This window comes from Heterodontus francisci, chromosome 17 (genome assembly GCF_036365525.1).
Source record: "Heterodontus francisci isolate sHetFra1 chromosome 17, sHetFra1.hap1, whole genome shotgun sequence".
Lineage (NCBI taxonomy): Eukaryota > Metazoa > Chordata > Chondrichthyes > Heterodontiformes > Heterodontidae > Heterodontus > Heterodontus francisci.
The window spans coordinates 6,122,712-6,139,441 of NC_090387.1; the positions used below are offsets into that span (position 1 = coordinate 6,122,712).

At 42.9% G+C, this 16,730-nt stretch overlaps 1 protein-coding gene across 6 annotated transcripts in view; it reads left to right on the forward strand.

Annotated features, from left to right (window-relative positions):
* The window catches only part of LOC137378698 (granule associated Rac and RHOG effector protein 1-like), a 193,619-nt gene extending 183,282 nt beyond the window's left edge, over positions 1–10,337 (forward strand). For 5 of the 6 annotated variants that reach the window (XM_068049043.1, XM_068049044.1, XM_068049042.1 and 2 more), the window contains 4 exons: positions 1,144–1,309; positions 2,446–2,577; positions 5,462–5,540; positions 8,881–10,337. In XM_068049043.1, coding sequence (XP_067905144.1) covers positions 1,144–1,309; positions 2,446–2,577; positions 5,462–5,540; positions 8,881–9,225 — 722 coding nt within the window. In that variant the 3' untranslated portion in view covers positions 9,226–10,337. The remainder of the gene's footprint in view (positions 1–1,143; positions 1,310–2,445; positions 2,578–5,461; positions 5,541–8,880) is intronic. The other variant, XM_068049046.1, reaches the window with a different exon arrangement.
* The last annotated feature ends 6,393 nt before the right edge of the window (positions 10,338–16,730 follow it).

The following is a 16,730-nucleotide window of genomic DNA, read 5'->3' on the forward strand; positions in this document are numbered from 1 at the left end:
AGAGAGAATGCAGAACTCTGGTACAGAGGGATCTGGGTGTCCTGGTACATGAATCACAGAAAGTATGCAGGTACAGCAAGTGATTAAGAAGGCAAATGGAATGTTGGAGTTTATTGCAAGGGGAATAGAATATAAAAGTAGGGAAGTTTTACTGCAGCTGTACAGGGCCTTGGTGAGACTACATCTGGAGTACTGTGTACAGTTCTGGTCTCCTTATTTGAAAAATAATATAATTGCATTAGGAGCAGTTCAGGGAAGGTTCACTCGACTGATTCCTGGGATGAAGGACTTATGAAGAAAGGTTGAACAGTTTGGGCCTATACCCATTGGAGTTTAGAAGAATGAGAAGTGATCTTACTGAAACACATAAGATCCTGAGGAGACTTGACAGGGTGCATACCAGGAAGATGTTTCCTCTTGTGGGGGAGTCTAGAACTAGGGAACTCAGTTTAAAAATAAGATTTTAAGATGGAGATGAGAAAATTTTTCTCTGAGGGTTGTTAGTCTGTGGAATCCTCTTCCCCAGAGAACAGTGGAGGCTGTGTCATTGAATTTATTCAAGGCTGAGTTAGATAGATTTTTGATCTACAAGGGAGTTGAGGTTTATGGGAGGCAGACAGGAAAGTGGAGTTGAGACTGCGTTCAGATCAGCCATGTTCTTATTGAATGGCGGAGCAGGCTTGAAGGGCTGAATGGTCTACTGCTGCTCCTATGTAACCTGGGTCTATGCAGCTGAGCAACTCACTGCCCTTCTTAGGATCTTAGGAGTTGTGTTGTCTTTTCTAAACCGTGTGCTAGGAACAGGCTAACTGCCATAGAGCAATGAAGAAAGGGAGGAAAATGGGTAAAAGAGGACAAGGTATTGCCCAACATTGATTTTTGATAGTTCCTGTTCATCTCATTATTGTGACTAATTGCTTCCATGGGACTGTGATGTGTAATTTTGAAAAGTAATCTGTCAAAATCTTTATCCTGTCGTGGAAGATTATGGACGGATGACTAATGTTAAATTAATTTGTTGTTACTGTGGTTGATTGTTTAGCTGAGTGGATTAAACAGTGGAATTGCCTCAGAAACAGCTGAATGTGTCAATAACTCTAGCTACTTTGGCGCTTCTCTCTCTCTCTCTCTTTCTCTGTCTAGTTGGCTCGGACCCAGAGTTTGCCCGGTATGTGGCCGGCGTTAGTCAGGCCATGCAGCAGAAACGGCAAGCACAGCACGTCCGACGGCACAGCACTGCGAGGACCAACTGGCCTATCACCGACGAGCCTCACAGGACATGGCAGCCATCTGAGTGCTTCACCGAGGGGTACGTGCTGTAACTCTGGGCTCAGACACTTATGGCAGGTGCAGAAGAGTAAAATGATGATGCAGTGCAATCAAACACAAGATGTACCTTAATATAAAAGCAAAATACTGCAGATGCTGGAAATCTGGAATAAAAACAAAAAATGCTGGAAATACTCAGCAGGTCTGGCAGCATCTGTGGAGAGAGAATCAGAGTTCAGTTCTGAAGAAGGGTCACTGACCTGAAATGTTAACTCTGCTTCTTTCTCCACAGGTGCTGCCAGACCTGCTGGGTATTTCCAGCATTTCTTGTTTTATACTAGATGTACCTTAGGCTGTACACAAGAGAATTAGTGGAAAGATTGCATGGGTAGCCTTTGTGTGTGTTTCGTGGATGGGAGGACCAAGGGCTTGGCATGAGTGTGTGTGGTGGGGCAATGGGAGTGAGCTATGTCTGGGCTGATGTGGTGGTGGGGGAAGGGTGCAAGCTGTAGACCTCCAGTGAAGGGAAGCAGAGGCGTGAGGTCATACTGCTGATAGTCTCGATGCACTTGAACCTGTTACTGAGCAGAACGGTCCTGGGTTATGTCAAGGAATCTACCCAAGTCCCTCCATGCTGGGACAGTTGATGCATATTGAATTGATGTTTTCCCTTGTACACTGTAGTGGGGGCAAGTCTTCAACTGGCGGCACCAGTAGAGGGGCTGCAATTGGCTTCTGTGTCTCCAGGATTCAGGAGAGGAAGAAATTGATTCAGATTTCTGGTCACTATTCAGTGACTTCCAACTGTGTGTCAGATGAATGAGAACAAGATCAGGTTTGGCTGTGAAGCCCCTTAAAATATGATTGAATAGCTCAATGTTATTTACTGGCTTTAATATGAAGAGCACCATGTCCCTTTGAATCTACACCTTCACCCAAAAAGCTAATCCTCACGTCCTCCTTCCCCCTCTGATCAGAAAGTAAGATTAGAATTGCCAGTGCACAATCTAGTACATGTCAGCAATGTTTTTTTTAAAAATATTCTCCCCTCCTTGACTTGCAGTAGTGCTGGTTAAATAGAAATTGCTGAGACTTGGATCTGTGCAGCTGATTGTGTGTGTTTATGTCTCTCCCCCACCCCTCCCCTCCCCTCCCCTCCCCCCCTGTAATTTACAGTGATATGATGAGCTGGTCAGGTACCCAGGGAGACTCTGCCAGCTCCAGTGATGAGGCCTCTTCTGCTAATGGGGACAGTTTATTCTCCATGTTCTCAGGACCTGACCTTGTTGCTGCTGTCAAACAGAGAAGGTAAGAAGCAAATTCAGTGACTGATTCCGCAAAGTTGAAATGTTTTGGGCAGAAGGCTGTCTTGTCTGAGTCAGAGCAAAATACTGCAGATGTTGGAATGCTGAAATGAAAACAGAAGTGTTGGAAATACTCAGCAGGTCTGGCAGCATCTGTGGAGAGAGGAACAGAGTTAATGTTTCAGGTCTGTGACCTTTCACCAGAACTAGCAAAGATTAGAAATGTAATAGGCTTTGAGCAAGGGAAAAGGGGGAGGGGGTAAGAAGAGCAAAAGGGAAGGTGTGTGATAGGGCAGAGGGCAGGAGAGATTAAATGACACATGTTATGGAACAAAAAGCAACTGGAGTGCTAAATAATTAGAGTAAAAGATAAAGTATTTGTCCAGAGCGCTAATGCCAGAATAACGAACAAGTTTAGGACCAGCACATGGTTAAAAAAAATATATAAATAAAATTAAAGTAAATGGTCTAGAATTATTGAACTCTGTGTTGAGTCCTGAAGACTGTAGAGTGCCTAATCGGGGGTTGAGGCGCTTTTCCTCAAGCTTGCATTGAGCTTCACTGGAACACTGCAGCAGGCCGAGAACAGTCTTCTGGATTCAATATTGAGTTCAATAATTTCAGACCATAAGCCCCAGTATTTTTTATTTTTTTAAAATTTTTTGTTCTTTATTGTCAAACCATTTGCTAGTCACTTGCTCAAAGACTGTTGCATTTCTAACCTTTGTTAGTTCTGATTAAAGGGCACAGACTTGAAATGTTAACTCTGTTTCTCCCTCCACTGATGCTGCCAGACCTGCTGAGTATTTCCGGCACTTTCTGTTCTCGTGTCTAGTCCGAGTGGTGTCCACACTCACTATTGTGAGCAGCTTAAGTTTGCAACATGGAACTGAAAACCCTGTCCCCATTAATTTCCAGACATCATATGTTGCTGAGACTCTCATCTTGGTGTTCTGATTTAAGATCTAACCATTAATGGTGGTTATGTGTTAATGGCCCTTTCCAAACCTCCAGGGGCACGGAATTCATTCTTTTTCCTTTTGACTTTAAGCTGTGTCCTGTGCCCAATAGACAAATTATCCTTTTAAATTCTCTATTGCAGCGAAAATCCATGATAGACAAGTTTCTCTCGCTCCTCCAAACCCAAACATTCTGCTCTTCACTGAAGTTTTAGGGTAAACAATCATTCCTCAAAACACAAAACTCAGCCTCTGGGTTTAGGAATGCACATCAAATCCCTCTTTACACCTTCCCTCCAATAATTCTGTAATTTTCTCGTCTTACGGAGACCAAAATGAATTACTCCATATGTTGAGCGATCCAATTTCATCACCTCCTTAGATTTGCAAGTCACAGCTCCAGCTACAGATTACTAACATTAAATGAAACCTTTTATTTTCATTCTTTACCTGTGATGACAGAGTGTTCACGAGCTACCCTAGAACCCCAATCACTGAAATTAATGACATACACCTGATCACCATGTGTTAATGAGTTATCTATTCCCTGATCACCAACAGTTTTAATGAGCTAACCCCCACGATCACGGGCAGTGTTAACAAGTTATCCTGCCAATCACTAGTCCTCAATTATCGACAATGTGGATGATCTATTTCCACACTGATCCCTGACTGTTAACGAGTTATCCCCCTGATCACCGACAGTGCTAATGAGCTCCCCCAAACACCCACTTCCATGATCCTACTGGATTAACTCAAGTATGCTGTTTAATACATGATCCTCATTCTCACTTCTACTTAACCTCATGACTTTTATCTGTCATCTCTCTGCCCATTGACTGGTGCAAGGAGATGAGGGTAAGTTAAACCCCAGGAAAGGAGCAGGTTTCAACATTGTGGTCAGAACTCGTTGCATGTTATTGCAAGGCTCTGCCTAATCCCTGCTCAGGCCCTGCCCCATTCTGCTCTGTACATCACAACTGCTGTCCGATGATCTTATTTGTGATGTTTCTGTTCTGCTTTGAAGTACTTGGAAAATCCCTACTGCTTTTATTTCTGATTCTGGTCTCCGGCCTTCATTTTGTGTCTATTGGATAAATAATGTTAAAATGTATACACTGCTCTTTCAGGCTGAAACATTATTGTGCTTTTGAAGTGCAGTGACTGTTAAATAAATAAACGTGATGGACATTCTGTCGCAGCAGTGTCCTATGAGATGAATGACCAGCTAATCTGTTCTTTGGTCATTTTGGTTGTAGGAGGAATGTTGGTTGGGACACTGAGCTAACTGCTTGCTCTTTGAATAATACCATGGGATGTATAACATCCATCAAGAAACAGGCCGACAGAACACTCTAACAATGCAGCACTCCTTCGGTACTGCAGTGAGGTGTCTTGGTTATGAGCTTGACCTTGGCTCAGTGGGTAAAACTCTTGCCTCTGAGTCATGGGTTCAGGTCCCACTGCGGGGATTAAATACAGATTCCAGGCTTACATTCCCAGTGCAACACTGAGGGAGCGCTGCACTGTCAGAGGTGCCATCTTTCAGATGTGATGTAAAAATCCCATGATACTATTTGAAGATGAGAAGGGGAAGTTCTTCCCTGGTGTCATCGCCTATATTTATCCTTCAACCAACATTGCGAAAGCAGATGATTTGGTCATCATCACGTTGCAGTTTTTGGGATCTTGCTGTGTGAAAATTGACTGCTACGTTTCCTATATTACAACAGTGACTGCACTTCAAAGAGTACTTCCATTGGCTGTAAAGTACTTTGGGATGTCCCTGTTGTTGTGAAAGGTGCTATAGAAATGTTCTCTCTCTCTCTGGCTCTCTCTCCCTCTCTCTCACACACAGACACTTGAAAGAGAGGGTCCCATTGTGTGTTTACTTGTCCAAAAAGTCATCTTTACTGTTCTGTTCTGCAGAAAACATAGCAGTGGTGATCAAGAGACTTCCACTCTACCATCTCCTCCTGTCTTACCCATATTAGATGATCTTAGCCAGGTATGTATATAAGCTCTCTTCTTCCTGTCTTTACACATTTGTAAAACACAAAATTTTAAAAACCTATTGTGTTTTTTCCTGTATTTTCCCCTTTTCTCTGCTAGACAGCGATCCTGCTCTCTGGCCCTGTGAATTGCTCAGTCAAACCTCTTACAAGGTGTATGGCTATGGCTCCAATAGGGAGAAGAATGCAGTAGATCTATGGTGTACAGTTCTACAGGTTCCAGCACTGCTGCACTACCTCGCCAAGTAGCAAGTTTTAAGAATGTAAGAAGTAGGAGCAGGAGAACACCATGGGGCCCCTTGAACCTTCTCTGCCATTCAGTAGAATCGTGGCTGATCATCTGCCTCAAATGCACATTCCTGCCCACTCCCACATTCCTTGATTCCCTAAGAAATCAAAAATCTGTCTATCCCAGCCTTAAATATATTCAGTAATGGAGCATCCACAACCCTCTGGGGTAGAGTTCCAAAGATTCACAACCCTCTGAGTGAAGAAATTTCCTAAATGATCAAACCGTTATCCTGAGACTATGCCCCTAGATTTCTCAGCCCAGGGAACAACCTTGCAGTGTCGACCCTGTCAAACCCCTTCAGAATCTTGTATGTTTCAACGAGTTCTCTTCTCATTCCTAACTCCAGAGGGTATAGGCCCAATTTACTCAGCCTGTCATCATAGAACAACCCTCTCATTCCAGGAACCAATCTAGTCAACCTTCACTGTACTCCCTCCAAGGCAAGTATATCCTTCCTTAAATATGGAGACAAAAGCTACACTCCAGCTGTGGTCTCACCAAAGCCCTGTATATTTGTAGCAATACTTCCTTATTCTTGTACTCCAATCCCCTTGCAATAAAGGCCAACATACAATTTGCCTTCCTAATTGCTTGCTGTACCTGTATGTTAATGTGTTCCTTGTACGAATACACTCCAGTCTCTCAGAACATCGACATTTTAACATTTCACACCTTTTTAAAAAAAATTCTGCTTTTCTATTATTACTAAAGTGAATAACCTCAATTATACTCCATTAGCCACCTTGTTGCCCACTCACTTAACCTGTCTATATCTCTATGCAGCTTTTTTGTGTCCTCTTCACAGCTTACATTCCCAAATTTACACCAGAGACTGTTTGGTGGCACTGACCTAGTAATAGAGGCCCAGGCTAATGCCCTGGGGACATGGGTTCAAACCTTGCCCACTATGGCAGCTGGTGGAATTTAAATTCAGTTAATTAATTAATTCCATTGGTGATAAAAAATCTGGAATTGACAGCTAATAGTGCCATGAAGCTATCATTGATTGTTGTAAAATACCCATCTGGTTCACTAAAGTCCTTTGGGGGTGGGGGGGAAATCTGCTGTCCTTACCTGGTCTGGCCTACATGTGACTCCACAGCAATGTGGTTGACTCTTAAGTGCCCTCTGAAATGGCCGAGTGCGCCACTCAGTTCAAGGGCAGTTAGGGATGGGCAACAAATTCTGGCCTTGTATGCGACACCCACATCCCAAGAAAAAATAAACAAAAACTTTTAATCATCTGCAAATTTAGGAACAATTCACACCTAATCTGTACTAATGCTTTGTCTTTCAACACACCATTAACATATTGTTTGCCTTTGCTCCGTGACCTTTTGGTCAGCTATGTGGCCTGGTCCAATCTGCACCTTCTCCTTTGTTATCTCTTGCCCAACCCCCACCTCACTTGTTTATAATCTGTGACTTTTCTAATATTTGTCAGTTCCGAAGAAGGGTCACTGACCCGAAACGTTAACTCTGCTTCTCTTTCCACAGATGCTGCCAGACCTGCTGAGTGAATCCAGCATTTCTTGTTTTTGTTTAGGAACAATACTGTTGGTCTCTTTGTCTAATATAGATTGTAAATAGCTGAGGGCCCAGCACTGATCCTTGCTGCACTCCACTACTTACAGCCTGCCAACTTGAAAATGCCCTGTTTATCCGCACTCTGTACTTCCTGTCTGTTAACCAATCCTCTATCCCAGGGTTCTCCAACCTTCTCGGCAGAGGGCCGCATTGAAATTTTTGCTCAGCCCAGGGGCCAGTGAGCAAATTTCAAAAGATAAAGGCATTAAAAATTTATCTTCCTAATAAAAACAACAACAAATGTGCATTTTTGTGAAGAAGCTTCAAATGAGAAGACTCATTTATTGACTTTCTTGTGGAGAGAGAAACCGTGTTAATGCTCGGGTCGATGACCTTTCACCAGAACAGATTGAATGAAGGAGCCTTGTTTATTCCCCATTCTCATTCATCAACTAATTGTAGCCTCATAGTTGCAGAAGCTTTGAATATAGAAGATTAAGGGGTGATCGATTCGAAGTGTTTTCATGATAAAAGGATTTGATAGTGTTGATGAAGTGTAACTATTTCTTTTGGTGGGAGGCTCCAAATTAGAGCTTGACCATTCAGGAGGGAAATTAGGAAGCACTTCTTTCACCCAAAGGGTACTGGAAATCTCTACCCCTCTTCCCCAAAAGGACTGTAAATGCTGGGTATCAATTGAAGCTTTCAAGGCTGATGCAGACTGGGTAACTATATCAAGGGGTATGGAACAAAGGCAGGTAAATTAGAATTGAGGTACAGATCAGTATGATCTAAATGAATGGCAGAACAGGTTTGAGGGGCTGAATGACCTCCTGCTCCTATGCTGGTAAATCAGCTAACTCAACACTGACATAAAAGCAAAATACTGCGGATGCTGGAGTTGCGATGAAGGGTCACTGACCCAAAACGTTAACTCTGCTTCTCTTTCCACAGATGCTGCCAGACCTGCTGAGTGGTTCCAGCATTTCTTGTTTTTAACTCAACACTGACCGTAGGTTAAGCTTCGGAGTCTTTTGCACTTAATATCTGACCCATGTTTGAAACGACAATCAAAAACAGAAGATGCTAGAAACATTCAGCAGGTCAGGCAGCAATTGTGATGGGGGAGGAACAGAGTTAATATTTCTCCTGTGGATCCTTGCTGTTCCCTCCTATGTTCTGAGTGTTTGCAGCATTTTCTATTTTGTTTTGGATTTGTACTAGGGCACTCCTCTCAGTACTTGACCCAGTACAAAAGTTTTGTATACCTAGTGCTTCACTTTGCTGAAATTCCAGTACTGTAGAAGTAGAAACACTGGAGGAGACCCTAGAACCATTGATAGAAGCCAGGTATTATTGCTGATCATATTTCCAGTGACTTGCTACCAAGCCTTTTGTCGGAGTTGGTTTATTTAGCTGAAGACACTAAATTCTATTCAGTTTTCTCACAGCCTAGGTTGGTTTTATTTGTGGAGTTTTGCTGTGATGTGCCTCGCTATTACATTAATTTGTGATAGTTTCTTACGCAGGATAACAAAACAAAGACTTGGCCTCCGAAGGCTCCCTGGCAACATTCGACATCCCTCACCAACACAATGCCCAATCCTGGCACCTCCCTGTATCAGATGACGAACCCCGTCAGCCAGTGGAATGACTCCATGCAGATTCTCCAGTCGCCTGTGTGGTCGACAGCCAGTGACAACTCTCCTTCCACAGGGATCTCTTCCAATTTTTCCTTCACGCAGCAACAACAGCAGTCCCAACAGCAGCAGCAAGCTTCCCAGCACAAAACAATGAACAAGGGCTTCAAATCCTACCCTATCAAGCAGGAGCGGAGACAGTCCTATCTCCATCAATACTAAGTGTTTGGAAGTGACTTTTAAAAGGGTTCTGTATTCTAGTAAATAGTTGCACGATTCTAAATGCTGTGAGTCAGGTAGCCCTGCCATGTAAGTTTCTCAATTGATCTTTTTTGGTGGGTTCTGCACTTTCCAACTGCTAGTTAGAGGCAACCCAGATACAGATTGTTGTGTCACACCACCACCTAGCTGTGCTGCCTGTGGAGCAATACTGTCTATGATGGTATGGAGTCAGATCTTTGCAGTGTGACCTCATTGTGTACTCCCTTGCTGTCTCTATTCAGTGTTTTGAGATACTTGGTAATGCCTTTTGTACTTCGATCCAGGTCTCTGGCTAACAGACTGCTGTTCACACCTGCTGCTGGGCTATGTCATTGGGCAGCACGGTGCATTCGGAGGGATGTGCAAAGCTTGCTTGAAGACATTCGCCATCAGCCATCTAAAGGGGGGAGTGGGAGAGAACCTAAACGCATAAAGCTGCCAGTGTCAGACATTTACTGAACACCAATATATAACAGCCTTCTGGCTCATGGTCTAAAAACCTGGCATTTCTGCCATCATCTGACCCCAGCTGCAGTGGCTATATGTACAGTCTAGACCCTTGAACCCTTTTAAACCAATTGGCATGACACTGAGTTGCCCCAGTGTTACCAGACAAAAGTGTAAAATCATTGTAGCAAGTGCCCCAGGGCACCACTAATATAAAATAAGCAAAAAGTCCAGTTATAACAAGGACACTTGGGGTAAGTGCTGCGATCCCTCCCTGCAGCATTTGGACTGCTCATTAGGATACATTTCCTTTAAAGAGTAGTTTAATCTTTGTAATGTTGTGGTGTAGTTGCTGGTTTAATGTACTGAAGTTTTGAGTTTTTCCACTTTCTCAATTCTGAGCTATAGGCCCCATCTTTTTTTGTAAGCTGACTGACCTACACGGTGCGAGACGTTAAATGTCCCGGTGCACTAACCTTGTGTTGTCCGTGGGGTGCGGGGGAACTGAACTGATGGTAATACTTTGCACCTATTTCTAAAACTCTCTTACCAAGGGCAGTGAAGTGAGCACTGTATCGACTATGCTTGAATACAGTTGTATCAATCACGTGGGGGGGGGGGGGGGGGGGGGGAAATAAAAACTTTAACTAATCATTATTTAAATATAAGAGCTGCTCAAACTGTTTTATAGTTTGTATCGAGGAAAAACATTTAAAAAAAAAAATCATCTATATAATTTTTTGTACCTTTTTTTTTATTTTTATAAACGAATCAGTGATGTTCTCTCGGGAGGGTGTCTTGTAGGCATTACGAGATGCGACACACTGCACCACCACGCCCGGCCCATCAGTGCCTCTATCCTGAAGGTGGAGAGCTTCAGTTACAACGACCAGCCTTGGCTGACCTCCTTGCACTATGTCAGATGACTAGCGGTTGACAGAGGCCATTGAATTGGTCAGTCGTTCCATTCTGGGTGTTGGGGGGGAGGGTTAAAAAAAAAAAAGAGGCCTGGAAATCTGGCACAAACCTGCCTTATCAGGTAAACTTTTTTTATAAAGCACCATTCACCACTCAATAATCTCCGTCTATAATCTCACACTCGTGCACTCTCTATCTTACTCAAGCCACTCTCGTTCTCTATCTCTCATCTATGAACACTTTTCAAAAGGTCAAGGGAAGATTTTTTTTTAAGCTGGTGCAGGACCCAGGCAATGAAATACGCAATCTTGGAGTTCCTAAATTTTGCCTTTCTGGCCAGCATGGCACTGCTCAGCACTTGGATTGAAATGTTCTGCTGTCTGATCTCAGCTGTCTCTCAACCCCAGGCTTTTACTGTTTCACTTCACTTGTCAGTGTGATGTTCAGTTATAGAGACTGGTGCCCGGTTCGACTCCAGAACATGCTTTTCCTCTCCAGTCAAATGTGGAATTTCCCCATACCCCACAAAGGGCAATCTTCTGTGCCTGACCTTTCCCCTTCCCACCCAATCCCCGCAGTGTGTACTGGGGTTTGGGGTGGGGGTGGAGTGGTTGGGGACAGGACAGGGTCAGTTTGTGTTTGTTGGAAAGACACCTCCTGCAGATACAAATTCAGAAATGAAAATCGAAAATGCTAAAAATGTGATAGATATATAAACATCTGTAAGGAAGATGTTGACACTTTGGGTTTAGACCCTTTGACAGAGGATTTGAAGCCAGAATTAGAGTTGCTTTAGTTAGTACATTGAGGCTGTTTCCTGAAAGGGGTAATGTGAAATGACAGTTGGTGTAAAATCTGTTAAAAATCTTACATGCACTTTCTGCTACCTTTTTTCCATTATAAATTATTATGTCAACACTTATAATGGGAATTGCCTATGTAAACTTGTCACACTATGATTACATCTCCAATGGAAATGCCACCAATGGTGACAGATTGTAATTACAGTCTGACAAGATTACAATTCTCATTATAAATGATGAATTTATAATGGAAATATATATAAAAAAGTATGAGTATGAAACGGGGTCTGACTTTTACACCTGCACAGCCTGACCCCATCCCAATTATCCCAGCCCTCTAACCCTGTTTCACATGAAGGTAACACTTGTGATTTTTAGTCCTTGGATGGAGTGCCATGGAAAATCAGCTAATTTTTAAAAAGATTTTTTGTTTTTTAAAAATAAAAATTGCATCTGCCAGATACTGGACAAATTGAACTTTCTGTGCTGATGGGGTAGAATTGACTGTTTTGAGGTGGGAGTTTCTGTAGTTCCCAGTTTGTAAAGTTGAATTCACACATTATTAGTATCTCACTGTCGATATATTGTTACTGCATTCACTGCCCTATAGTTAGACCTGTTGGTGCCTCTCTTCAGAACTTGAGCTTGTAATTCCTTCAACAGACATCACAGGAAGCTCAGGTGAGGGTACTTGGTTCAATTTGACAGTGTAAGCGAGGATTATAGTTTTGGGTGGGGGAGGGTAGTGGGATAGGTTGTGCTTGAAGCAATTTCAGCAACAGTTTGAGCTGAAGGTTGATTTAGGTTAAAGTGTGCAATCAACCCATAACTTCTGTTCCCACCAGCTAATGTAATGTTTTCTTCAAAAAGAAGTTTTAAAAAGGTTACATTCATGTAGCATGCTGCAGATTCTGCTTTCATGCTCTGGTGCTGAGGTGGGTGATGCCTGTGGCTGTAGCTGCTCCTGAACTATGAAACCATTTGAGTCTTGTGTGGGAACTCCAATCTACTGGCATCGGACATCAAAGCTGCCAACAGTTAAAAAAAAAAACTTGCTTTAAATTTGATTATTTACACATGCCATGTTTTAAAGACAAATCATCTCAAAGGAATTGGGGTGACCAGCATTAGCATTTATGTTTGCTGACATGCTTTCACCTGTACCATTTTTGCTTTTTGCTCTTTTTCCTTGGCCGGTGACCCACCCAGTAACTGATCTTCTAGATTAATATCGCAGTCACTGTATAATTGGGAAACTGCTGGCTATTTTTTTTCTTTCTCACCGTCCCCCACTGGGAAAGTGTCTGACCCTCGAGCAACAGCACTGTTCAGTCTGAACGATCCATCTGACCAGCCACCTCACCTAGCCAAACAGCCTTATTTCCCACATTTCCAATACGTTTATAACTGGTAAACTGAAGTGTCGAAAGCAAATTAATAAAACACACCCATTTCTTTTAACACCTGGTATTTTTTTCCTTTCGGAGTTTATCGCGGCAGTGTACAAGAAGATTAATCTTTAATTCCCGCAGATTACAGGACAATGCTGGAGGGTTTGACAACCTGACGTGCAGAGCTCTGATAACTTATACCCCCACCTTTGTGACCTCTTGAGGCGAAAATGGGCCAATGATAGAGGCATATTGTGTGGAATTTACACCTCCCTCAGCCCAGTGTCCTTCAGCAGTGACTGATGTGTGTGTGGGAGCAGGGAGATGACAATTGAAATTGGAACCCAATCTACAATGACCTATAGTTGGGTAGTAGTGAATGATCCCACATAGCCCTGTCGAGCTAGTTTTGATAATTATTTTACACAGTTTTAAAGTTGTCATTTCTGATTGGCTTGCATTGTGTTAAGTGACTTGGCTCTTCCAAGTGGAAAGATTAACTGATCTCCATTCACTTAAAGTTAATATTTGTATAAATGCATCAACAGTATTACTTATTTTTGTATTTTCTAAAACATAATACCATCACTGTATATTTTAAAACATTTAAGTAAAGATGGGTTTTAAAAGTGCATTTTTGACTAATTTGGTAAACTGTTCTAATGAAGATGGTGGGCAGTAGAGTGGTGAGTCCAGTCTTTCTATTTAATGACTCCCCATCTCCATTTCCCGGTACCATAAACTGTGCAGAACTCTAAGAGAATGATGGGTGCCTGTTTGAATCCAGTGGGATGGGGGGGGGCAGTTGTTCCCTCATGTGCTCAAGGGGCTCAGTTTTCAAGCCAGGATGTTGAGTTCACCCAACACTTTGAAAACTCATGCCAGTCACCAATGTGCAGAGTTTTTTTGTTAAATTCTTAAATAAATCTACCAAACTGGACCCTGCTTTATATATAAACAAACAGATGTCTGCCTGAGTTTTGTTCGTAAAATTAGACATTAGTTTGAACAGAAACCAAAAGTCTGAGATGAGACCTTTTTGTTTTAATTAATTTGTGGGATGTGAATGTTGCTGGCAAGACCAGTATTTGTTGCCCATCCCTGATTGCCCTTGAGAAGTGGTGATGAACTGAATGTGTCAGAGCTATCCTGGAAAAGAAACAGGCTGACGTTTCCTATTGGTTAACAAATTGATGGTTCCTGTTTTTGAAGACTGTTCATCTTTGAGTGAAAACCACTGGGAGCCAACCACTGGAGTCAGGTTGGTACCTTGGGATGTCCTTGGGTATCTGGTTTGGTGGTGAGACCAGGGTAGGAGTCATTTTGGACATTGAAAACCAGGACCAGATGAGACACCAGAGTGTCTCCTGGTCAGGTCCCTGTGGTACCATCATAGATGGAACTGATGCACAGGTTTGTCCCATCATTACTTTGTGAATAGTTGCTCACTGTCAGAGGGAGTTGTTTGTTGACTAGTTCCATCTTTCCTTCAAAGCAATCATGGGTTTCAAGGGTGGGGGGGGACTCAAGTCCTGGTCCACGATTTTATTTAGTCAATGCCAACTGTCCTTTGCCTGCTTTAAGGCTGACTGTAATGTTCCCATTTGCCCCATTAAGGATGAGCAGAACAAGGTTGGATTCTGTCAGAGATGCAGGTTACCATGGGCTTTCCAATTGTGGCCAGTAGCCAGTTCTTTGCTCACAAATGCCAATGATGCCTGTAATAATTGTCATGAAACATCTGATACCATTTTAGTGAAAGCAAATTTAAAAACTCACTCGTTTACAGAGGAAAAAAGTATGTTGCTGCCCAGGCACTTTGTATAATTAATACAATCAGATATATGTGTTGCATTGTCTTGTGTCGAACTTTCACACTACTGTAATTTTCTTTTTTAAAGAAGCTAAAACTTTTACTCTGTTGTTGTCCAGGTTTGGCCAAATTTTTTGTTCATTTTCACCAGATACATAAACTGATGGCCAAGAAGGACCAGTTGGCTCATCAAGCTTATCCCACAGCGTGATGCTGGAACAGGCACTTCCTCTGTCCCCATTCCCTCCCGCAGCCATGTAATCTCCTGGGAGAGGCAGAATATCAGAGGAAAAGCCTCACTGCCAATAGGGAAAAGATACTTGGGAAATTCCCCTCCAACCACCCCTGCTCCAGGCAGGAGATTGCATGAACCAACAAAATCTGTAGGAACTGCAAAACTCCTGGACACAGCTGGTTCTGGTATACTGGAGCTGTAAATGCTGAGGAGCATATCTACCCCATGTTGAACATCTGTTCCAGGCATTGGCATATGCCAGTCCCAGATGTATCTGTTCTGCAAACTTGGGGAAGGGTGAGACTGCTGTCTGTCAAGCTGTTGCTGTGTGTGGGGGTTTGTTATGATGTGGGCGCAGTTGAGGAACTGTGCCAGGTAAGTGCTTAAAACCTCATCCCCTTCTTTCTCTGTTCTCCACCGCGCCCCCCCCCCCCCCCCCCCCCCCCTGCCCTTGCCCCAACTCTGGGGTTCCTGACCCAGTGGGAATGACATGTTTACCCTTATTGTCTTGTCTCACCCTCTCCTTGTTGACCATTTGAATCTTAGAGCTGAGATGGTGGACGGGAGAAGTCTGCAAAATTTTCTCTCTTTTGCATTTCTACTTTCTTTCCAATTCTTTGCACTTGACACAAAATCCAGTCTCACCATTTACATGTTGATGTTCCTTCCACAAACTGCCAAGTGCAAAGGGGCTGGGGCAGCTCATCCTCCCAATGGGTTCACTTGAAGTTGACAGTCAAAGAGGAAAATTTTGGAACTGGAAGTGTAATTTGTTTTTTGTATTTAATCATTTAAGCTTATCTAATTAAAAATTGCTTTATTAAAGTTGCACATTTCATTTTTTAAAACTTGGTTTGCTGCATCCCTTGTTTGTATTGTCTATATGTTGCCTTTCCTTCATCATCGTTGGGTCAAAATCCTGGACTCCCTAACTGCACCTTCACATGGACTGCAACGGTTCAAGAAAGCAGCTCACCACCACTTTCACGGGCAATAAATGCTGGCCTAGCCAGTGATGGCGCATCCTGAGAGCGATTTTTATTTTAAATGTCATGGTGCATTTTTAAATACTTGCATTCCGATAGCGCCTCTCACAAGGGGAATTAGGGATGGGCAATAAATGCTGGCCTAGCCAGCCACACCCACATCCCCTAAACAAATAAAAAAAAGACTCAGGAGGTCCCAAAGCACTTCAATGAGGTAATTGTGAATTATAATTACTATTGTAATGCAGGAAATGTAGCAGCCAATTTGTGCACAGCAAGCACCCACAAACAGCAATGGTATAAATGACAGATAATCTGTTTTTAGGTGTTGGTTGAGGTAAATATTGACCAGGACACCAGAAAAGAACTTCCCTGCTCCTCTTCAAATAGTGCCATGGGATCTTTTCTGTCCAGCTGAGAGGCCCAATAGGGCCTCAGATTATCATCTTCTGAAAGATGGATATGATAATACAAGGAGGATAGTGGTAGATTTAAGGGTCCACAGGCTGGTGGAATGGGTGGACGCTTGGCAGATAAAATTTACTGCAGAGAGGGGTGAAGTGATCCATTTTGGTAGGAGGAATGAAGAGAGGCAATGTAAACTAAAGGATACAATTCTAAAAGGAGTGCAGGAATGGAGAGACCTGGGGGTATATGTTCACAAATAATTGAAGGTGGCAGGGCAGGTTGAGAAAGTGGTTAAAATGGTATGCAGGATTCTGGGCTTTATAAATTGAGGCATAAAGTACAAAAGCAAGGAAGTTATGGTGTACCTTTATAAAGCAGTGGTTTGGCCACAACTGGAGTATTGTAACCATTTTGGGCACTGCACTTTAAGAAGGATGTGAAGGGTTTGTGAGAATGGTTCCAGAG